This window comes from Malaya genurostris, chromosome 2 (genome assembly GCF_030247185.1).
Source record: "Malaya genurostris strain Urasoe2022 chromosome 2, Malgen_1.1, whole genome shotgun sequence".
Taxonomy (NCBI): Eukaryota; Metazoa; Arthropoda; class Insecta; order Diptera; family Culicidae; genus Malaya; species Malaya genurostris.
In genome coordinates this window covers 117,253,854-117,278,153 of record NC_080571.1, presented here as the reverse complement: position 1 = coordinate 117,278,153, position 24,300 = coordinate 117,253,854, and the positions used below count along the sequence as shown (strand labels likewise).

Here is a 24,300-nt window from a genome sequence, read left to right as displayed (position 1 = left end):
TGGTACCTGACCTACTATTCACAAGCATCCGGCATTGCTTTAACGATTTCTCTGATCATCGATCGGGGACGTATAAATTAACATTGCCAAAAAAATGAAACCATCTTTTGATTTAAAGAATTTATCGACCTTGCAGGTCGGTTCTCAATTTCGCTTTCACGTATTTTGCCCATTTACGGTATGACGGGCACCAATAACTAACATCCGTCGGAAAGAGCATCCATCACCGCCCCAAAAAAATCCGCCTGTCCGCGGATGTCGGCTTTGCAGTAACATTTTTTCGTCCCACGTCGGGTTTTAATGACGTCTATCATGACAAATTGCCGGCCGCTTGATAAGGGCATCGCGACGCTACGAGGTGAGTGGTTTGCGTTTTTTTTGGTCCGACAAATTGTGGAGCGGGGAGCGGGGAGTACAATACTTGCACGTGACGAAATGGTAATTTGTACAAGCTGCAATCAATCGGCAATCTTTGGTCCACCAACTAATGGGACCCGGTTCCGTTGGGAATGCTTAAGCGCTTAAATTGTGTACTTTTGTGACAGACGTCGGTGCATTGTTCAAGTGCAATCGGTAAATGATGGTGACGGCAATGAAAGATGAATTGTTTTGGGCTGGGAAACGGGGAGATTTTCGCTCATTTTGTTGATTTCTTATGCGTGATAATATGGATGCAATTAATATTGAAATAGTATATATGACCGAATACAATAAATTATTCGCAGCATGTGAGTAAGTAAAGTGCACAGCTGTGATTGGATACTTTTCCACTGAAACACTTTTTTCAAGAAAGTTTCGGTACCTTTTAGTCACAAGAAATTCAACTTGTAATTTTTTTTATCGATCACACATATCTTCTTACTAAACAAGCTGTTTCAATGACTTGTCTAGTGTTCATAAGGCAAACTAGGGATCTGTCCGAGAGAAATACGAATTATGTAGTTTGATTGGGTTTCAGAATGTCGAGGTGTGGTCAAGATGTCTTGGTTGTGCTGGATATTTTCAGTTGAAATATTAGAACTGTCTGAGTGTTTACTGCTTTATTAGGATATGTAGTAGTGGAAGATCGTGCAAGGAAAGTTTCAGATTCGTTTTGAAACTGTTGGAAAGAGAGCAGTTACAGAGCATAAAGTTTCCCTAAGAGACAAACTGCCCAAGCAACCAAAAGTTCTAAAAAAAAGTTACTTAAAACATCCAGTTTCTTGCTGCTTAAAAATACACATGGAACACTTGAGAACTTGAAAGTACAGAACAAGCTCCGTGCAAACTTTCTAGCTGCTTAGAAGCTGAACAATGTATTCCAGAAGCTGCTTAGAAGTTTGTTCGGTTGCGTCAGGCGAACTTTTAAGTTAAGATTAAAAAACAGACTGCTTATAATGCTATTTATGAATTTTGTAAACTGATGGAGCCAAATCAGTCCCTTTCTTCCGATTTTTGGTTATTTGGATAAGATGTTATAGTTTCAAATCTCTACATAAGGAGTTTTTTTTTGGGACGGGTTTGAAGAGTAAAATTTAAAAATGGATGTTACACGTTTCTATTGAACTCAAGATGGCGATCTCCACTTTATCTAGATTATTGTAAATTTTTACATCATTGGGAGGAGTTGGCATCACTGGGAGTACGATGTGGTGCCGAAGTGTTGCTCTCAAAAGTCTAATTTTAATGTGTATCAAATAACTTATAGCAAAGTAATTGGTCGAAACAGTTAGTGTGAGTGAAAGTACAGCTGTGGCAAAATTAAACGACGTCAACCGATCGATAAGCCATCTGCATATCATTGTCGGTGTTGTCAGATTAATGTTGTCAGATTTAGATGGAATGTGAAAATTCACAAGTCTATCGTGTGATTTAAGCAGAAAATCTAAAATTGAATGACAGCAAACCCATTCGCGAGTGTTAATTTTATTTTATTTTTTTCGCAGTAGTAGTGTGCAACATCGCGTTGTTTACAGCAATGTTCGTTACTCTGACAAGTTGATGAGTAGTTGAATGTTCATGACGAAATCCAAACTGTTCTGGTAAAAAAATTGAATTCTCATTTGTATGAGACATCATTCTCAACAAAATATTTTTTTCAAAAAGTTTAATTGTAGAAGAAAGTAAGCTAATTGGTAGGTAACTTGATGTTTCTGCAGGGTTTTTATCAGGTTTGAGGATAGGAATTACTTTAGCGTTTTTCCATCTTTTTGGGAAGTAAGCTAATGAAAAACACTTGTTGAAAATTTTAACCAGGAGTCTCAAGGCAACATCGGGAAGATTTTTAATAAGAATATTAAAGATTCCATCGTTACCAGAAGCCTTCATGTTTTTAAGTTTCCTAATAGTTGACTTAATTTCATACAAATTCGTCTCAATAATGTCATCTTGTAATAACACTTGAGTTGAAATATGATCATATTTCAGTAAGACTTCCTTTTCAATAGGACTCACAACGTTCAAATTAAAATTGTGGACACTCTCGAACTGCTGAGCAAGTTTTTGATCTTTTTCGCCATTTGTAAGAAATATTTGATTTCCTTCCTTGAGAGCAGGAATTGGTTTCTGAGGTTTCTTAAGAACCTTAGAAAGTTTCCAGAAAGGTTTAGAATATGGTTTAATTTGTTCAACTTCTTTAGCGAAATTTTCATTTCGCAAAAGAGTAAATCTATGTTTAATTTCTTTTTGTAAATCTCTAACTATGTTTTTCATAGCAGAATCACGAGAACGTTGATATTGTCGTCGACGAACATTTTTCAACCGAATGAGCAGTTGAAGATTGTCATCGATGATAGGAGAATTTAATTTAATTTGAGCTTTGGGAACTGAAAGATTTCTAGTTTGGATAATGTAATGATTTAAATTATCAATTGCTGTTTCGATGTCCGCAGAATTTTCTGAAATAGTTTCATGTTCCACATGATTTTCAATGTGAGATCTGTAATCAAACCAATTAGCTCTATGATAATTGAATATAGAACTAATTTAATTAATTAAAGCTTCGTTGGAAAGTCTGAATGTTACAGGAAGATGATCTGAGTCAAAGTCAGCATGGGTAATCGGTTCATTACAAATGTGACTTTGATCTGTTAGAACCAGATCAATTGTAGACGGGTTTTTCACGGAAGAGAATCAAGTCGGATTACTGGGATGAAGAACTGTGAAGTAACCAGCTGAGAGTTGATTATGAAGTATTTTACCATTACTGTTATTTTGCCTATAATTCCACTGGACATGCTTAGCATTTAAGTCCCCTATTACGAAAAATTTCGATCGATATCTTGTGAGTTTTTGCAAATCGCCTTTAAAGAAATTTAATTGTTCGCGGGTGCATTGGAATGGCAAATATGCTCCAGCCATGAAATAAATTTCATGAATGGTTTCAACTTCGATTCCCAAGCTTTCAATATCCTTAGTATTGAAAGGAGGTAAAATTCGATGTTTAATTTGGCGTTGGACAAAAATGGCAACTCCACCACCCATTCCAGCAAACCTGTCAAATCGATGAACCACATAATGTGGATTACTTTTCAATTTGACATTTGGTTTAAGAAAAGTTTCTGTCACAATGGCAATATGGATTTTGTGAATTTCGAGAAAACTCATCTTCACCCGATTTTAAAGATCGAGCATTCCAATTCAAAATATTCAAATAATTATTTAACGTCACTGTTAAATTTTATATTCATTATAATATTATTTGCAAATTTCCATCCGATTTGAAATGCTTCAAAAAGTGATGAAGTCGAATTCATTTGGATGATCATTTGAAAAAGTTGATCTTGTAGGTAGATCATTTTAGTTTCAGTTATATCGCCTAAATCGATTTCGCTTAAAGAAGCGAAAGGCATTGAAGGAATATTGGTAGGTAGACTAGTGTAACTGCCATTAGAAGAAGATGATTTGGCCGATCTACCTATTAATAAATTGTGTTCGTTAGAAGATGAACTGGAAGGCATTCCTATGTTTTGATTATTTACATTAGAAGAATTAAGTGGTGGTTTTCTACCTGTTACTAAAGCGTAACTGTCATTAGAAGAAGATGATGACGAGGTCGATCTACCTGTCAATCAATTGTTTTCGTTAGAAGACGAATTGGAAGGCGTACCTGGTTTTTGTTTTAAACTCGAAGAAATAAGTGCCTTTGAAGAGTTAGGCGCGGCATTTGTAACGGTTTTTTGATTTTCAGGTACGTTCTGTAAATTTAAGGTCGTTGATTTGACTTGTTGTCTAAACGAACGAGCGTTCAAAATTTTTTCCCTGACAGGATATATCAAATAAATGGATTTATGATTTCCATCGCAATTTGAACATGAAAATTTATCAGTGGTTTCATTCATTGGACAAACGTCTTTCGAATGAGATTTACTACAATTCAAACACCGTATATCCATATGACAATTTTTGGTTCCATGGCCGAAGCCTTGGCATCGACGACATTGCGTTAAGTTTGCAATACGATTATGCCGTTTATAATGTTCCCAATAAATTTGAATGTGGGAAATGAAACGTACTTTTTCTAAAGTTTTCAAACTGTTTACATCACTTCGATTGAAGTGTATTAAGTAAAATTCATGGGAAATTCCAGAGCGTGGTTTAGGAGTACCATTCGCTCTTTTTTCATATGTATTACTTGGGAAGGGCAAAACCAAGCAATTCTTTTAGTTCATTTTAATTTCATCAGTACTTTGATCATTTGATAAGCCTTTCAAGACAGCCTTGAAGGGTCTGTCTGATTTTATATCATATGAATAAAATTTATGAAGTTTCTCGGACAAATATAGGATAAGATTTTTTTAGCCTTGGGCTTGTTGCCTTTCCGGTTGGACGCAGGCATTTTTGAAATGAATGAAATTAAATTAACTAGGCTAAATTAGTCTTCGATTAGACTCCTAGTTTTAAAAGTCTTGATAAAGACGGTTTTTGTGCTAGTCATAATAAAGACTGATTAGTTCGAAGAATACTTCTTTGAATAACTAGCCCTAAAAAAGGCTGATTAATTTCTTAGTCTTGAAAAAAAACTGATTATATTAGAATATCACTCTTTGTATAGCTTTGAAAAAGGCTGACTTATTGTTAGCCTTTAAAAAGACTGTTGGTGATTCATGTAGCCTTGAAAAAGACTGAAGTCTTGAATCAATGAAACTCTATATAGCCAGAAAAAAATTCCAGGAGCCAAGAGCTATACGCGTGCGGGGCGAACGACTTTTCAACACCGACTGAGTGTTTTCATACTTTATTTCTTGGTTTACGCATCATTTCAATATCTAACGAGTGTGCACTCGACCAGAAAACTTAGAGAAATCGCCATAAATTCTTTTTAAATGCAGTTCCATTGCAGTTCCTTTTGGATTGTTTGTTTGACGATAATTAAATCGTTTTAATGATTGTTTTCATGTGGAAGTAAAAATTTTCTATGTAAGAATCATATCTCATATAAATAAGATTATATTTTCGCGAGAACAGTTTGGATTTCACCTTGAACACACAACTTCACATCAAATTGTTAGAGTAACGATTACGCAGTCGCTCTTCTATACATGGGAAAAGTATTCGACAGTTTGGCTCAAAGGTTAAATGGCAAAAATATCCGAGTTACAGTTTCCTAATTATTAGATCAAAATGAAACAGAAGTATTTAAATCACCGTACTCTTCAGGTTAGATATTAGATTTGTAAATCTGAGTCGCTACTCATACAAACAGGTGTTTCTCAAAGTTCGAACTACTACAATCTTGTAAAATATTGATCTCCCAAACCAAAATTGGTTGTTAGAAATCTCTATTTTGTGACTAAACTAGTTTGTTAGCCACAGGTAGAAATCTACGAGTGATCTGTGTTTGCCTACAAAAAAGCTTAGATATATTTAATGATTACCTGACAAAATGGAAAATAACATTAAAGTCGTCGATTAAATGTTACAAAATCGCAATTTATTATCGTTCCTGATAATAATTTTGTTCTAGTCTTGTTAAGACGTAGAGCCGTCATGAGCTAGTTCTAAATTTGATCATTATCTAACAAGAAAAAAAAAACAGATTGCAAAAATGACATGTGAATGCAACCATGTAATGGAAACAGCGCAGCGTCGGGACTTGAACCCGTAGCTAGCTCCTATCCGGGGAAATTGTTTTGCCAATTAAACTATCCTGCATATGAAAACAAAAGAAGAGACAGCCCAATTGACTACAAGAACTATCTCTATCGAAACTCTAAGCCGAAAATGAAGATAGATTTGCGATTTTGTATTTACTGCCGTATCTCCGCTCTATCACCTAAACAGTTCAACTAATTCTACTAAAATATCTAAAACAACCATGACGTCTGAATCAAGAAGAATTCAGACTTGGCCATTAAAACGATCCGAGACCTATTTAGACTATATAATTCGTATTTCTTTCGGACAGATTCCTAGTGAAAACAGCATCTTTAATACGAAGATATTTGTGCTAGATCAATAAAATTACGCATATTATTCTAGCGGATTACGTTTTTAGCTGACGAATTGCCATATTCTAAAGAGAGACAAAGGACGCGACAATCATCTTGATGGATAAGAACATGCATTAGAAAATTGAATTCAACATTTAATTTAGTAAAATAAGCAACACGTCGAATGAAAAACTTCGCTAACGAATCACCACATTAGAATAAGCGATGAGGAACGCGTATGAATTGAGCTCACCATGACCTATAGTTTTGGAGAACAAGAAATAACACGAAAGACGTGAAATCTGGAACCCAAAGGATCTACTTTTGGATACATTTTTTTGGTTGTTCTCTATTTATAAAAAAAATTAAATGATCTCGAAACGGTTGCAAATTTTAATAATATGGAATAGGCATACATTCGCGACCTTTGAAAACTATTACAGGATTTGCTTGCAACAAAATATCTTTTCGCAGAACTATAAATTTATAATTCTGAGCGGTTCTTTAAAAAGAACGGTTTTACCCATCTCTAGTCTACGCGGTAGTGTTGCCAACATTTCTAAAAAGTACTTCATACAGCTATGAGAGTACTACTACACCTACTTTCTTGACGTGTCTCGTAGTTCCCATGGCTTTGTTTAATCCTAACGAACGGCAGCGAGGTCATATGCAAAGATTTATCCCGGCTCAGAAATTATGTATAGCTGGCTGATTTGACTTCCAGCTTTCGGCGAAATAACAGTATCTTGATTTTATTTTTAAAGATAATCATAACAAAGTTCATCACTAATATTTCCAATGATTTAATTTTTCAATTTAATATTCAATTTAATAAGTTCAATGAAAACGAAGGAAATATTCTTTTCCGGAAAAAAACCTTTTAAGATTTAACAATCACTAATGCCATCGCTGACGTATCTCTTATGTATTCTCTTTTCAGGTGTTCTGCATTCTATAACAACATCTTCAAGGTTGCAATTGAAACAGCTCGTGAAACAATTTGATGTGACAATTCGATCGCTCGGAAATCTTACTTTAACCTGTAAGCCACGAACAAGAAAGTCATCAAAATCGACCGTCGAAACACCCCGCTTGGAAGGACATTCCGAACCGGCTGGCTCTGGCCAGTTCCGTAGCAGGATGATGGTTCAAGCTGTAATATTTTTACGACCACATCAATTTTTCCTGCACTGTCGATGGTGCGGTCGCTGTTACTGCTGCTACCGTGGAGAAATCTGTTGCTACCAGCAGCTGGACCACAGTCGATTAAGACCTTGGTTCTGGTTCTGTGCCAGTTTTGCCAACAATACTGGTGGAAACGACGATGATGACGACGACGACAACGAAGATGATGATGATGTTCCGCTCGTTACTGCCAGCGAAGAAAATATAAAGATACCGAATGTCGATGCTTTAACTTTCTCCACCCCCGCATTGCAACATTCTATAGTTCTAGCAGTGAGGAATGTTACCTCCAGTAAGTGAAAAAAAAGCAACGTTACGTGAACTGTATTAAAGCATACGAACAATGCGAAATATGAATCTTGTGGAGGAAAATTTGGTGATAAGTGGCGCCGAGGTGCCCTTGCTGTCCGAGGGCCAGAGTGTTGAACTGGCAGAGACAGAACTGTCTACAAATCGGGGAGCCAGCTTTGGTATGGAGCAGTTGGAACTGAACAGTACCGGATATGGCTCGGAAATGACTCAAGTAAGTAATGTTGCATCACGATGAATCATTTTGAATAGAATGATTTGCATTACATTTGTATCGCACGCACAAGAATAGCACTTGCCTTCTGAAAAAAATTCTGGTTACCTTGATTTGCTTCAATTTTAAGGCTCTTTTTCAAGGCTACGTAAAAAACTAACAGTCTTTTGTAAGACTTTTTTTAAAGAGTGATCATCAAAGCTATTAAGTCTTTCTGGAGACCTAAAACTAAAAAAACCTTTTTAAAGCTAGCTATTTACAAAATTATTTTTTAAACTATTCAGTCTATTGTAACAAAGCAAAGTCTAGGCATTACATTCCTTTTGTGGAATTAGGCTTTTCTGTTTCAACAGACTTTCGCAGCCGATTCTTAGTGTACAGAATCATTGCATGGCTTGTACTACGATCCTACTGACACTATGAATCCTATGAATCCTTCCAGGTCGGGGCTCCAACATATGACAACTGGTTTGTAAGACCAGCAGCGTATGCATTGAACCGCCAACCCGGGGTATCTATTTCAACACTGCTCCTGAATCAGCCTTATTACGGCTATCCAAAAACCAGCATTTATTGAGACCTATTCGAACTAAAGCTTGAGTAGTTTCAAATCTAAGTACGAAAAAAATTGATTTATCTCGAATTCATGAAACAACAATGTGCAGTACTTAAGTTGAATGTCATTTGTTGAACTTCACAGGAAAGAAGGCGTGTGGGGAATGTCAGAGACAAATAACTACAAATAACTTTGGGTCACTGAGAAGCAAAAGATAGATACAGGTTAAAATTGGGCTAAATAAAAGATATATAATAATGATAAGTCTAATATCAAATATGATAACACTCAACGCCAGTATAGGAAATAACAGAAATAGTTCTTTTCAATAACGCATGCACTATCCAATGTAATTTACATTTAAACTTGAGTTGTTTTAAGAATCAAGACCTGTAATCATCCTCGATTGCTGGTCCGGATGGAATTCACTTTTTAGTATTAAAAAAATGCTCGAACAGCCTATTCATTTCACTATCTATGCTATTCAACATACCACTCAATTCAGGAGCTTTTCCCGACGTCTGGAAAAAATCATTCATTTTCGCTGTGTTCATAAAAGGACTGATGTTTCTAATTATAGTGGGATTACATATAACTGCAACAACTACATCTCTGAAAATCACGGTTTTATGCCAAATCGATCAACCTCAACAAACTTATTATCTTAAACATCCTTCATTACACTTGCATTCGGCGGATCACAATTTAAATGGCTACAATATCGCGAAATGTCAGTAAAAAACGGAAACTGCATTACAACACCTTTCGCTGTCTACTCTGGAGTCCTCAAGGCAGTCACTTATCACCATTTATATTTTTACTCTACCTTAACGATCTCAGCTTTTTATTAAAATGTCACAAACTTTCGCAGATGATTTGTATATTTTGCAGTATCAGCTGGTCTTATTTACGAACTGGGGCCATGACAATATGATGCTTTTAAATGCATCAAAGTGTTCAGTCTTGCCGTTTACTGGCAAACACTCGCTAATTAGGTACGGTTATAACATCTCACATGGACTTGACTCTTCCGGGAAGGATTTAGAATCTATCATATTTACTAAAAATCTCAAGAAATTTTGTATTTTTTCAGACATTTTTTAATCTTAGAGTTATTTGTGATTTAGCTAAGCACGCTTTCAAAAATGTTCGTGTACCAACCGACTAAATTTAATTTCAGCTAGAATTTCAAAAATAGTAACAGTCCGAACTAAATGCTAATGCTAATTGCCTTGAGAAATGTGGATTTTTTTATTTTTTTTTACAAGAAAACGAAATTATTTCACTTTACAGATTTTACCAGTTTCGGGGTTCAATCGTGTTCAATAAAATTTTCTACAAATTTGAGCTAATACCAAATTCAATCTACATAAAAGATCATAGATGTTTGTTTTACATTTCCCAATATATTGAATTCAAAAACTTCCACAAAAATGAAGATTTTTTGAGATTTTGATGTAAATATAAGATTTTACTCATAAAATTTTACAAGTTTCTAAGTTCATTGAGTTGGTAAGCAAAATGTTCTTTGACTTGCAACCACGTAAGTGTCTACAACTTCTTCCATTTTAAAAACTTCTGTGAAAAAATGTCGATTTTTTTAGTAAATATAAATTATTTATAGATTTATAGTAAATATAAAATATAAAATTTTTGAAATTCCAGCTGAAAGTAAATTTAGTCGGTTGGTACACGAACATTCTTGAAAGCGTGCTTAGCTAAGTCACAAAAAACTCTAAGATTCAAAAATTTTTGTAAGAATACAAAATTTCTTGAGATTTTTAGTAAATATGATAAAATTTCCTGTTAAAATTTTTTTATTGAAGCAATATTCAATCGATTGGTGATCAACAATGCCTAAATGTTCGATATGAATTTCATGCTAAGTGGCAAACAGGTTTAATTTTATTCTAATTTTAAAATGTCTATGAAATATCTAATTTTTGGATTTTCTTTAGTAAATTTGAAACTATTTTTTCCGTGCATTATAGCTAGTATCAAATTTAATCGATTGGTGAACAAAAAATGCTTTGCTGTAATTATAGCATTCTTCGAATATTTCTAATATTCTTAAATTGCTGTGAAAATATCGAATTTTTTTGAGACATTTTCGGTAAAGTTGAAATAGATTTCTTCTAAAACATATAGCTGATATCAAATGTAATCTATTGGTATACAAAAATGCATATTTCGTCGTTATGAATTTAAAGATATGTCGAAAATACGAAGCTTTCGATAATTTATGCTTGGACTTCTGGTTACGGTTTTGATCATAAATTCCATTAGCAAAGTGTAATTTAAAAATTTCCTGTTCTATTTATGTTGTGATAGACGTATCTGTCCAATAATTAATGAATTATTAAAAATCGGACTTCTAACAGCTAAGATATGGCCAGCCAAAGTAAGCGTTCCCACTTTTTTTCAAACAGACTTTAGTTGGAACTTTGTATAATAACTTTGAATAGAATATTCGGTTTTCCATCGTTTCGAATGGATTTTATTCAGAATAAATTTATCTTTCTAATGGTAAAAAAAGTTGTGAAATCGGTTTAAAAATGGCTATGATATAGTCATTCAAAATTAGCGTTCCCACTTTTCATGGTACCCTTGGTAGTCTGCGTAACTTTTTACCCCCTTGGTTTAGAAAGTAAAATTTCGTCGTTCACTGGGTCGAAAGCAGTTCTATATGGTATTCTATAGACATTTGCTCGGTGCAGTAAGAAAAAAACTAACGCGATTCGTCTCAACCGCTCGTCTGGGAAAGAATCCATGTAATGTAGCTATAAAACTATCTCTCATGTCACACTAACAACAAATGCATAACAAATAAATAATAAAAAAACGATACTAACCGCATGATGGCCCGGAATCGATTGAACCTGATTTTGACGGCAACCACCTAGATTTCGTTAAAATTCTTACACAGTTGTTTCTTTTTTATTGTGCACAATCACTAATCGAAAGCGGCAAAGTAATTGTACTGCCTCACAAAACCGTGTGACCCTGCATGTTTCCTAGTCATTCCAAAAAGGCTAGAAAAGAATGCTCGACCACACATCAAATATTAACGCTTTCCTAATGACACAGATTAACGTATGATTTTTGTTGTTATTTTCAGCTAATGCCAACCCAGCTTGACTACAGTGTCGTGAAAGCGAACGAATCGACTCTCAACGGTACCGAACAAGTGATTGATAGCTTCTACTTTTACGAGGTAATTAATGAATAGAAGTGTACGAGTACTTTTTTTCCTTGAATTTCCTTCATTTTGGTATGTTTTTCTTGAGAACAGATGATCTCTATCCAATAATCGGTAGTCGTCTAAGTGCGGTGGGAAATGTTCGGATGATGACAAGTGCATCACACGAAAGTCCTCTGTTATAATTGGAGTGCACTTTCGCTGATGAAATGACGAAAAAATTTCCGAATGATTAATATCGATTAACAAGGATGAAGGATTTTTACTACTGCCCGTCAATGTGAAAGCGTTAACAAAGATCGGTGAATAATTTTCCCAGAGAGTAGTGGATTATCAGTAAAATTATTTAATCATCGAATTGAATCTTTCCCACAATAGCAGCTCTGTTGTGGTTTAATCAAATTTGAATTTTTATTGAGCACTACTTGATTTTGTAATATTGCGCAATTTTGAGCATGCAATTGAATTATTAAATTTAATATCGAAAACCTTTGATGCTGCTTTTCGTGCAACTAAATCTACCACAGATGCTTGAAACAAGTTTTATTATCACCATCTTATTGGAAAATTAATTTTCCTGTGGTGGTTTGTAGACCTTTTGGGAATGGGGTTGTCCCCTGTACGAACTTTGTCCAGCAGTGTCGGACCAAGATGAACTTTGCGGGCTGTCAGATTGACGACAAAACAAGCCGTTTAACCGACAACTATTAATGATTTATATCATTTATATCGTTGTGGCATGTAGCCGTCTTTATCTAAGCTAAGCGGATTCTAGATTGGAAATCGCTAGAAGAAGAAGAAGAATTGTGAAAATGAGAAAGTTTTACATTTACTATTGTAAATGTAAGCAAACATTTACGAGCCATACCAACTCAGCAAAAATATGAAATTTACCAATGACGTAAAATCACGCTTGGCTCAATTTATAAAATCGTTATTCGTTAAGTAGCTGAATTTTACTAGAATTACTAAAATATGCACAAAACACCCTTTGCGCAAAAATGTGAAAAAGCATAAACGGCTGAAGTTCAACTTAGAACTCATTTAAGTATTTTTGATTGCAAAAACCTGTTTCAATCCAACTAATGGTGAAATGATGTCTTTCTCAAAAAAAAAGTAGAAAAAAAATTAAACCCTCAGTCACATTTATGACAATAAGAGTTAGTTGTCATAAATGTGACTGAGGGTTTAATTTTTTTTTACTTTTTTTTTACTTTTCCACTCTAAGGAGTGTATCGAAAATAAGCTATCCACATCCATTTGTGTTGTACGCATGTATTTGTGATGGTTTTATATGCTCAGATCACAGCATGCTGTGCGTTTGGCGGTCAGCTTTCGTTTGTTTACTTGTTTGTGCGGTTGAAATTCTGCGTTTTCAAAATGTCGCGTATCGAAAAGGAAGTGAAAATTAAGATTCTGGACACATGCCTAAGTGAGAAGGGTATTACTATGTGAAAATTGGCGAAGCGATTTGGAATTCATCATGCCAGTGTTAAAACCATCGTTAATATGTTTGGGAAACACTGTTCTTTGGATGAGCTACCAGGAATAGGCAGAAAACCCGGTTCTTCCAACCCGAAACTGGACCAGAAAGTGGTATTTCTAATCATGAAGAACAAATCAATGTCAATACGTGATTTTTCCACAAATGCAGGATCGAGTGTCGGAATGATCCAGCGTATCAAGAAGCGAAATCACCTGAAAACCAACCAGAAGAAGAAAATTTTGAAACAAAGTGTAGAACAGAAGAAGCGAGCAGCAACAAGGGCCCGGAAATTGTACGAGGTCTGTTAAAAAAGTTTCCGGAATTTTTTAATTGCGCCCGTCTGGAGAGTCCGGTGGTCAAAAATTTTTTTTATTGTGTTGGTACATATGTCCCTAATGTATGGTGAAATTTTCAGCTGTATTCATTGTTTACATTCTGTCTTGTAGCGGCTGGTTTTTGCTAGTTTACGATTGCGCTTTTGTTTCGACATCATAACCGTACACCCATGTTTCATCACCAGTTAGGACCCTTTCAAGTAAATTTGGATCGTCGCTGACGTCGTTTAACAGCTCCTGAGCGATGGTAATGCGTTTGTTTTTTTGATCAAAATTCAGCAGTTTAGGAACGAATTTTGCTGCCACTCGTTTCATGTCCAAAACATTTGAAAAAATATGATGACATGAGCCAACTGAAATGTCAACTTCATCAGCAACTTCTCTAATAGTGATTCGGCGATCATCCATAATCATTTTTTCCACTTTTCCCACATTTTCATCGATTATTGACGTGCTGGGTCGACCGGAGCGTTCGTCGTCTTCAACGTCTTCGCGGCCATCTTGGAAACGCTTATACCACTCGTAAACACTTGTTTTTTCCATAGCAGACTCTCCGTAGGCTCTCTGTAACATTTCGCACACTTGGTTACACTTTATTTCATTTTTCACGCAAAATTTAATACAAATTCTTTGACTCTTCAATTCTTCCATTGTTTAAACTAACAAAAATCGCTGAGCTAAAAAAAACACGTCTACACCAGCCGCTACAAGACAAAATGTAAACAATGAATACAGCTGAAAATTTCACCATACATTAGGGACATATGTACCAGCACAATAAAAAAAATTTTGACCACCGGACTCTCCAGACGCGCGCAATTAAAAAATTCCGGGAACTTTTTGAACAGACCTCGTATTCTCGTCTTTTGCAGTGTCCGGATGCATGCGTTTTGATGGACGATGAGACTAATGGAAAGGAGGACTCAAAAACCCTTTCAGGTCCACAATACTTTACTGTCGTCTTTGGGGAGGATGTGAGCGATGCGGACAGGTCGATTCAAGTGGAGTGTTCGGTCGACAGGTGCTGGTATGGCATGCAATATGTTCCTGTGGTTTGAAGTCAACCATTTTTTACACTACCGGAACTATAAATGCAGAAATCTATCGATCTGAGTGTCTCCAGAAGAGATTGCTGCCTTTATATAAGAAGCATAGTACACCTCTACTGTTTTGGCCGAATTTAACGTCGGCTCACTATGCCAAAACCACTCTCAATTGGCTTGCGGAAAAGGGTATACATTTCGTTGAGAAAATTATCAATCCACCAAATTGCCCTCAGTTTCGACCCATCGAACGTTACTGGGCAATCGTGAAGAGGGTATTCAAGAAGACTGGTAAGGCAGCTGGGAACATGCAAGAGTTCAAAAAAATTTGGTCTCAAGCGTCCAAAAAAATGCGATGAAACACTTGTCCGGAACTTGATGAAGAGCGTTCGATCAAAAGTTCGAAAGTTCGTGAAGGAATAACATAAATTTCATCCGGTTTTCATTATGTTCAAGTTTAGCCTCATACAATAAAGGATCAATTTTTAGTTTGAATAAAATATCGTTTTTTATCATAATTGGAAAGAAAAATTTGTGGATAGCTTATTTTCGATACACTCCTTATGGCGGTATACATTTTAAAAACAGTTAATCCTGTTACTCCGAAACCGGAAGTCACATCCGAACAAAAGTCTATGAAATCATAAAATTTTTCATTTGAGTCTCAATTTGTGAGAATCAACTCAGCCGTCTCTGAGGAAATGAGAGGTGTTTTGTTTTGAGTTATTGATCACTATTTCTGAGACTTCCGTAACCGGGAAGTGGGTACCGTCATAGCTGAAATCGATTCGTTTGTCAGTAACTAACACAACCTACAAATTAAAATAATTTTGAGTCAAATTTAGAAAAAATTTTCCTTGTTTTGCATTATCGCTCTAAATGACGGGTTGCAATTTCATACACACTTTACTCTATATTTCCGGAATCGGGAGTCGGATCCGTACAAAATGCTACACTTACTTATAAAAACCTAATACCTTCCATTTGAATCTAAGTTAGCGAAAATTGGCCCAGTCATTTCTGAGAAATTTTAGTAATTTTTGGTTTGGAGTATACGATTCGGTACTTCCGGAACCGGGAACGAAGATCTAGTATACCTAACGCTCGTATTCGTATTGTATTTTACAGTATTGTACTGTATTTTCGACCCAAATACTGCGTACTGCTTTTTACCCTTAAATGCACTGTATTTTTTCCATTGAAATGTACTGTATTTTTCACATTGAAAAATAAATACAGAATTTCAAGTCTAACGGTATGCATTTCGATTTGCATCAATACAAAATGTCAGCAATGCAACACGTAGCGAATGTAAATACATACAAACAACAAATTTTAATGTGAATGTTACTTAATTATTCATTCTTACTCAGAGTGCGCAACAACTGAATCAAAATCATCATCAAAAAATGTGTGATGGATAATTCGGGCATTTTTTAGTTTTTATCGAGCTTAACAATGCCTTTTAAGAGGGTAAAAACTTGAGATTATGAAAATAAATCATCTGATAACTATTTGCTTTTAATGATTTGTTTAGTTTAATAATTTGTTAGGATGTACAACCGTCTTGAACTTGTTTCAAATTTGATCAATATCTAATGAGGAAAACACTTTGAAAAATGATATGCGAATAAAACTATGTCATGAAAACCGCGAAAAAGCTATCGCAGAGACGGGATTCGAACCCGTAGTTACCTCCTGTCCATATTTCCAATTAAACAATCCTGCATGTAAAGCACACGAAGAAACAGACTAATTGAGGGCTGAAACAGCTGGCGGAGGGGTTGCTATGGAGATAAGACTACAATTGAACGATGTGGCACCCGAGCAAAGCTGAACATGCTCGGTTCTTTTATTCAATTAAGCTGTTTCTTCGTGTGTTTCACATACAGGATAGTTTAAGGACTGGTTCCTCCTAAAACATGTTTTTTTAAATTCCACTTATTGTTTAAACAATATTTCCAAATAATACTAATTAAAGATAAAAGTACAGATATTAAACTTTATAAAAAATATTTTTTTTCCAAATGGTGGCTCTTTCTTGGAAACTAATCGTCAGAAAGTGAAAAGCAAACCAGTTTCATTTTTTTATTTTGGCATAAACACAGTTGGAAAAACATGGTTTCCAGAAAAAGTCGACCAAAGTTTTGTCGTGAATGCGACTTACTTTACTATGGGGCGCCTTTTCAAAATTTACCCTCTGAGAGAGTGATAAGTTTTTGATCGTGAATATCTCCTGTTGTATCTAATGAATCAACATAATTCTTGCTACATGCCATCGGAAATATGATCACAATTTTATGTTAAAATTTTCAGTTGTGTGACATAATCTCAAATAGTTTAAAATTAAACTTTTCTGAAATGTTTGGTATAAACGAGTATCAAAGAGGATAATTCATAAGGCGCGTTTGCCTTTCTCGTATTTTGAAAGCTCATAGCTCAGTGATCTGTGGAAGGATATATATAATCTAACTACCAATAGAATCGAAAATTTTCAACTTGAACGTGTATTGCAACAACATTGAAGTTTTTCAAAAGTACACTATCGAAAAACTTGTTTGATTTAACTCATGACAGCACCAGCCAATCAGAACGCGAGATGTCTGCATCTATGTATACAAGAGCATCCATATAAAAGTTGAGTGGTTCATTTTTTCTACCATTTGTTGAGCAACTGTTCCCGAAACAAGATACACGAGAGCAACATCGAGGACCTGTCTCACTGTTTCCCGTTCGGCGAACATAAAAAGGAATTTTGGCAAAGGAGCTGTCCGTACACCGCTGCCAGTAGTAGGTATAAAATGAAACGTGTTGTGAGAAATAGCGTCATTTAAGTTAAAGCAGCTACCCGAGTAACCACGACGCATTATAATTTTTGTTTCAAGTTTGGAATATATAGTTGTAGAATAGTTGCTGTTTAATATAACTAATCTGTACTTTAATGTTGGTGCATCGCTTCAAACTCTATTAGTGAAAAAGGGGAAAGCTTGCACAATTCATACAATCAATCAATTAACTGATATTCGGAAAAGTGAATTCGAGTTTCATCTCTGCGGTAGCTTTTTCGTGGTTTTCATTGCATATTTGTATTCGCATGTTATTTTTCGAATATCTTTTTCTCTAATCAAATTTATTGGCTTTTGTTGTTTATTCACTATTTTTAGTAAAAATGCGTACTGCAAAATGAACTGTTTTTATAAAATCGATGTACTGTAGTTTCTTGATGTTTATGCCAAATGTACTGTTTTTTGTAAGTGTTAAGTATACCCAAAAACCAATGAATTTGGTCGTCAACTAACCTGTTCCATTTATAATTATACCACAAAATGAAAGTATTTTGATTGATTATTCAGTGTCATGTATAAAAACACATTCTTGAAAATGATTTTTTTTACTCATTGCCCTATAATTCATGAACCGAAAGCCGTATACGACCTTTCATTTGTACTTAAGCTTGTGAAAATTTGTTGAGCGTTCTTCGAGAAAATCGAGTGAACTTTTTTTTCATTTTTTGCACAGCTTCCTTCCTTTGAAACAGGAAATCGGATCAAGATGGATTTCAATAGCAGGTTATGAGACACACATTTCAAACCAATTCTCGAGCTCGATAAAGTAAAATGCCGAGGCAGATCGGCAACACACAATTTGGCTTATTGCTCAGTAATCAATATTAAGTTTTCCTAGAATCTTATCAGTAAATTTACTGATTTTTAGGCAAAGTATGGGCGTCGGCTCTCTGGGTGGAACGCAACGCAAAATTGCTGGAGAGCACGCACAGACTAACGTATCTTCGTGTGATCAGTGCGTACCGTACGGTATCTGGCCTGCGTGGTGGCGTGCATAATGCCTATTGGACTGCTCGTCAAGGAGGACGCTGAGTGCTACGTTATGCGGAGGGACAGGAACGCCCGTAGGACTGCCAACACAGCCTCCCTACGCGAGTGACAAAGGAAATGGGACAGCTCAACCAAGGGCAGGTGGACACATCGGCTCATTCCAAGAGTCTCCGGATGGATCGACAGACCCCACGGCGAAGTAAACTTTGGCCTGACGTAGTTCCTCACAGGTCACGGTTGTTTTGGGTGGTATCTCCATAGGTTCGGCCACGCGGCATCTCCTGTTTGCCCTGGCTGCTCAAATTAGCTTGAGACGTCAGAACACGTCCTGTTTGCCTGTCCCCGTTTTGCGACACAAAGGAATGGTCTACTGGATGCATGTGGCAGAGAAACTACACCAGAGAACCTAGTCCAGAGGATGTGCCACAGCGAGGAGAACTGGAACGCAGTGTCGATCGCGACCTCTCAGATCGCGGGCATCTTGCTGCGAAATTGGAGCGCCGAACAACAGGCAGCCACGACCGCCGGCCGCTAAAGAGGGATCAGCGAACAAGCGTCGGTTCGGGAGTTTTTTCCGTTGTCGAGGAACTCTCCGTCGGTGTAGTCTAAATCCTTCGCCAGGGAATCAGACGAGTAGATTGCGACGTAGCTCCGGTATGGATCGTCGGAGCGCCAGTGAACCGGAAGCCATCCTCCAACCGGAATCATTGGAGCGACCCAGGTATCCTGCCGATCGATCCGTTTCACGCTTCCGATAGCGACGGTTACGGGAAAACTTCCATCGCCGGGGAATTCTTCGCCGGTGTAGGCTAAATCCTTCGTCGGGGACTAGCCGAGTAGAAGCCAAAGCACCGAAGTCGAGTCGTCGAGGCGCCAGTGAACTGGAAGCTATGCTCCAACCGGAATCACCGGATTGACCTCGAGTGTCCCGTGGACAAAACACGAGATTCGGTGTCGGGAGAAACTCTTTCGTCGGGGAGCTCTCCATCTGCGTAGTCTAGATCCTTCTACGGGGATTAGATGAGTAGATTACAACGTAACTCCGGTATGGATCGTCGGGGTGCCAGTGAACCGGAAGTCATCCTTCAACCGGAATCACTGGACCGACTCAGTCATCCTGCTGTTCGAATCGTCGGGGAACTTTTCCGTCGGTGTAGGCTAGATCCATCGTCGGGGATTAACCGAGTAGTTCGCGACGTAGATCAGCCCTTGGTCGTCGAGGCGCCAGCGAACCGGAAGCTAAGCTCCAACCGGAATCGCCGGACCGACCTCGACATCCTCCTGGTCGATCCCCTGTAGCGAAACGAGTGGCTCAAAATCGAGAGATAAATGGCCCAAAAGTAGGAGAGAACGACGCCGACGTCAATGACGATGCATTAGTCCGGGAAGGGTGCTTTGAGCACCGATAGCCTTCCATCCCGAAGTAATACCTAACGGTAGTTCCGGGGAGGTAGGGTTGGAAATCCAAGGTGTTTTAGTGGGTAGTTTCAATTATACAGTGGTAGAGTCCTGTAGAGAGTCTCACACTCTGTGCGTAAATGTATTTCACCTTGTAAAAAAAAAGAACACCAGTCGCAGTTAACAACTTACCTTCCAACCAACTAGCAACTGCAACCAATGTACAACAAGGCGCATCTACAGCAACTAGTAACGAACTCAAGACTACGAACAATAAGGAAAACGAAAAGAAGACGGAAATCAACAACAATACCAATGAAAGTGACCACGAACAAAGTACTCCTCAATCCTCGCAAGAGGGAAATGGAAGCTCCACTCCCCCTAGACAAAGGGTAATCATCGTTTGAAAAATAAACAAAATCAGCCTACTCAAGCCTACTCATTTACCCACATTCCAAGCAAAGAGCGAATAGTTCTGTATCAGTACTCAAGTTTGTCGTCATCATTCGGTACTAAACTGCAATTATCGTTTAGTTTTTCCTCAATCAAAATTGCTCCCGAAAACGAGAGATAAAAGCCAAGGGACGCGGGAACACTATTTTTTTCAATTACACCCAAACCTCCATTTACGAACACTTTTTATACGTTACCTCTTTTTACGTACTTCTTTTGACGAACAAAATCCCAAATAACGTAATCTTTTTTTACGAACCAAATCCCAATTAACGTAAACTTTTTTTAAGAACCTACTTCGTAAAAAGAGGTTTTGTCATTCATCGAAAGCGATTTCCGACTCCATGGAAACTACTACAATATGGGTATTTTTGGAACGGGTTTAAAGAGTAGATTCTGGAAAATGATGTTTGAGGTATTTTGGAAATCCAAGATGGCGACTTCCGGTTGATTGATATTCCTCGAAAACCCTTGCAATATGGGTATTTTCGGAACGGAATTGATGAGTAGATGTCGGAAAATGATATTTGAAGTGGTTCTGAAATCCAAGATGGCGACTTCCGGTTTGTTGATATTCCTTGAAAACCCATACAATATGGGTATTTTCGGAACGGAATTGATGAGTAGATGTCGGAAAATGATATTTGAAGTGGTTCTGAAATCCAAGATGGCGACTTCCGGTGTGTTGATATTCCTTGAAAACCCATACAATATGGGTATTTTCGGAACGGAATTGATGAGTAGATGTCGGAAAACGATGTTTGAAGTGGTTCTGAAATCCAAGATGGCGACTTCCGGTTTATTGATATTCCTTGAAAACCCTTACAATATGGGTATTTCCGGAACGGAAATGATGAGTAGATGTCGGAAAACGTTGTTTGAAGTGGTTCTGAAATCCAAGATGGCGACTTCCGGTTTGTTGATATTCCTTGAAAACCCATACAATATGGGTATTTTCGGAACGGGGTTAATGAGTAAATGTCGGAAAACGATATTTGGGGTGATTCTTAAATCCAAGATGGCGACTTCAGGTTGATTGAAATTCCTTGAAAACCCCTGCAATATGGGTATTTTCGGAACGGGATTAATGAGTAGATGTCAGAAAACGATGTTTGAGGTAGTTTTGAAATTCAAGATGGCGATTTCCGGTTTGTTGATATTCCTTGAAAACCCTTACAATATGGGTATTTTCGGAACGGAAATGATGAGTAAATGTCGGAAAACGATGTTTGAAGTGGTTGTGAAATCCAAGATGGCGACTTCCGGTTTGTTGATATTCCTTGAAAACCCTTACAATATGGTTATTTTCAGAACGGTATAGTGTTTTAAAGGCATACCAAGTTGAAGGAAAACTGCAAAAACTTTCAAAAGATACTAATAAACTGGAAGTCACTGTTTTGCATTTCAAAACAACCTCAAATGTAATTTTCCGACGTCTACTTTTGAATATCTTTCCGAAAGTACCCATATTGTATGGAGTTTCAAGGAATATCAACAAATCGGAAGTTACCATCTTGAACCACTTCAAACATCGTTTTCTGACAACTACTCATAAATCCCGTTCCGAAAATACCCATATTCTAAGGGTTTTCAAGGAATATCAAGAAACCGGAAGTTGCCATCTTGGATCTAAGAACCACCTCAAACATTGTTTTCTGACATCTACTCATCAACCCCGTTCTGAAAATACCCATTATGTAAGGGTTTTCAGGGAATATCATGAAACCAGAAGTCACCATATTGGATGTCGAAACCACCTCAAACATCGTTTTCTGACATCTACTCATCAATCCCGTTCCGAAAAAACCCATATTGTAAAGGTTTTCAAGAAATATCAAGAAACCGGAAGTCGCCATCTTGGATTTCAGAACTACTTCAAACATCGTTTTCTGATATGTACTCATTAACCCTGTTCCGAAAATACCCATATTGTATGGGTTTTCAAGGAATATCAACAAACCGGAAGTCGCCATCTTGAATTTCAAAAGTACCTCAAACATCGTTTTCTGACATCTACTCATTAACCCCGTTCCGAAAATATCCATATTGTAAGGGTTTTCAAGGAATATCAACAAACCGGAAGTCGCCATCTTGAATTTCAGAACCACTTCAAACATCGTTTTCCGACATCTACTCATTATTTCCGTTCCGAAGATACCCATATTGTTAGGGGTTTTAGGCAATCTCAATAAACCGGAAGCCGCCATCTTGGATTTTGAAACGAGCCCAAACATCATTTTCTTGCACTTACTCTTCACATCCGTTCCGAAAATAAACATATGATGCGGAGTTTCCACAATAATCACACAAAACTTTTTTTACGAACCAAATCCCAAATAACGTAAACTTTTTTTACGAACCAAATCCCAAATAACGTGAACTTTTTTTACGAACTACCTCTTTTTACGAACCCCCGTTTAGTTCGTAAATGGAGGTTTCGGTGTACCTAGTACCGGTTAGCTAAAGGTGAAGATTTTTCAATTGACATATCAACTCGTCCTAAAATGTTTGTTGGCATTTCGATGCCATACCCGGCGAGTACGAATCTCCAAGCAAAGCTTAAATTTACCCACCGCCGTAAAATACTCAGACCAATTTCGCCAAAAGTTTCTTTGGTGGCATTAAAACCTCGTCGTGCTCACCTTAATCGTATCACATTTCCTTACAATTTATGAAATCCGTCTAGACATAATGTGATTTTTATCGACTGTTACCACCGCGCCCGGTGGACATGTGTGTCGGCGAACTCCGGACGACTCTATTGCCTCGGGGAACAGCAGAAAGTTACACACACGTGTGTCAAAGGATTAGTGTCACCATTATCCGGAGAGTAAATTTCGCCTGAAAGGATCACTTTTCCCACGCTTCAACCACATTCCCCACATACTATATTAGAGAATAGTAGCTAGCTCCGCATGGCGTGCGTGCGTCCGATTTCTTCTTCTCTACTCCGCGTCAAGGTTACCGTTCTCGACATTGAATATGTTTTTTTTTGCTGGTTCATTTCCGACGGCTGTCACAGTGCAATAAAAAAAACGTTCCAACTGGAAGCTTTCACCATCGTCGCTATCGTCGTCGTCGTAGTTGCCATTTGAAGTGAACAGATATGTTGGACTATCCGTGCATTACATAAATTTTTGCTTCTGGGATTTCGAACCTGATTTTTCGCGTTATCATGTATTATGTTAGTAGACCATTCTTTTGATGAGGGTCAATTGAGTGCCGTTGGAGTCGAGTTGTTTAATCAGTTTTGACGCGAACAGGAAGTATGATTAATGAAAAAGATGAAGATCTTCCAGGAAAAAGTTTCCCAACGCCCTTTCTCGTTGTTATCTTCCAGTAACAATAATAGACTGATGTGGATAACCTAGGCTTGGAGGAAACTTTTGTCTTATTAGGTGTGGTGGAATTCAATTAATTTCAATCACTAAGCGCGAATATGCAACGATAAGGAACCGAGTGGTCAGAAGAGATGATTAATTTCCAAAGTGCTCTTCTCATTCAGGAGAAAAAACTCCTAGAACACACTCAAAGATGTTTAGGAATCACGTTCACGGAAAAAATAAACAAAAAATATGATAACCTAATCTTCTGTCACTTTCCGGCTCACAGCCCTCATCGACCTGGTTCGATATTCGAAATTATTTTCTCCTGTGAAGAAGCCTTGACAAGTAATTAAATTGAAGGGTGGATTATTTATTCCCCAAAATTAAACCGATCATCGGATTTGCTTAGAATTTTCCTGGGTTAAGAAACTGTTAGTTAGTTTTAATTTACAAAATTTGTATTATTCGATTTAGTCTTCCATCCAAAACGCCGGTTACATTCGTTTTTACTCCACTCATAAACTTTTGTGCAACAGATTTGCTTTTGTTT

General features: G+C 37.1%; 1 protein-coding gene across 3 annotated transcripts in view; it reads left to right on the top strand.

Moving 5' to 3' along the window:
- The window catches only part of LOC131431534 (cardioacceleratory peptide receptor-like), a 305,849-nt gene that overhangs the window by 172,575 nt on the left and 108,974 nt on the right, over positions 1–24,300 (top strand). For all 3 annotated transcript variants that reach the window (XM_058597317.1, XM_058597316.1, XM_058597318.1), the window contains 2 exons: positions 7,351–8,118; positions 11,793–11,888. In XM_058597317.1, coding sequence (XP_058453300.1) covers positions 7,939–8,118; positions 11,793–11,888 — 276 coding nt within the window. In that variant the 5' untranslated portion in view covers positions 7,351–7,938. The remainder of the gene's footprint in view (positions 1–7,350; positions 8,119–11,792; positions 11,889–24,300) is intronic.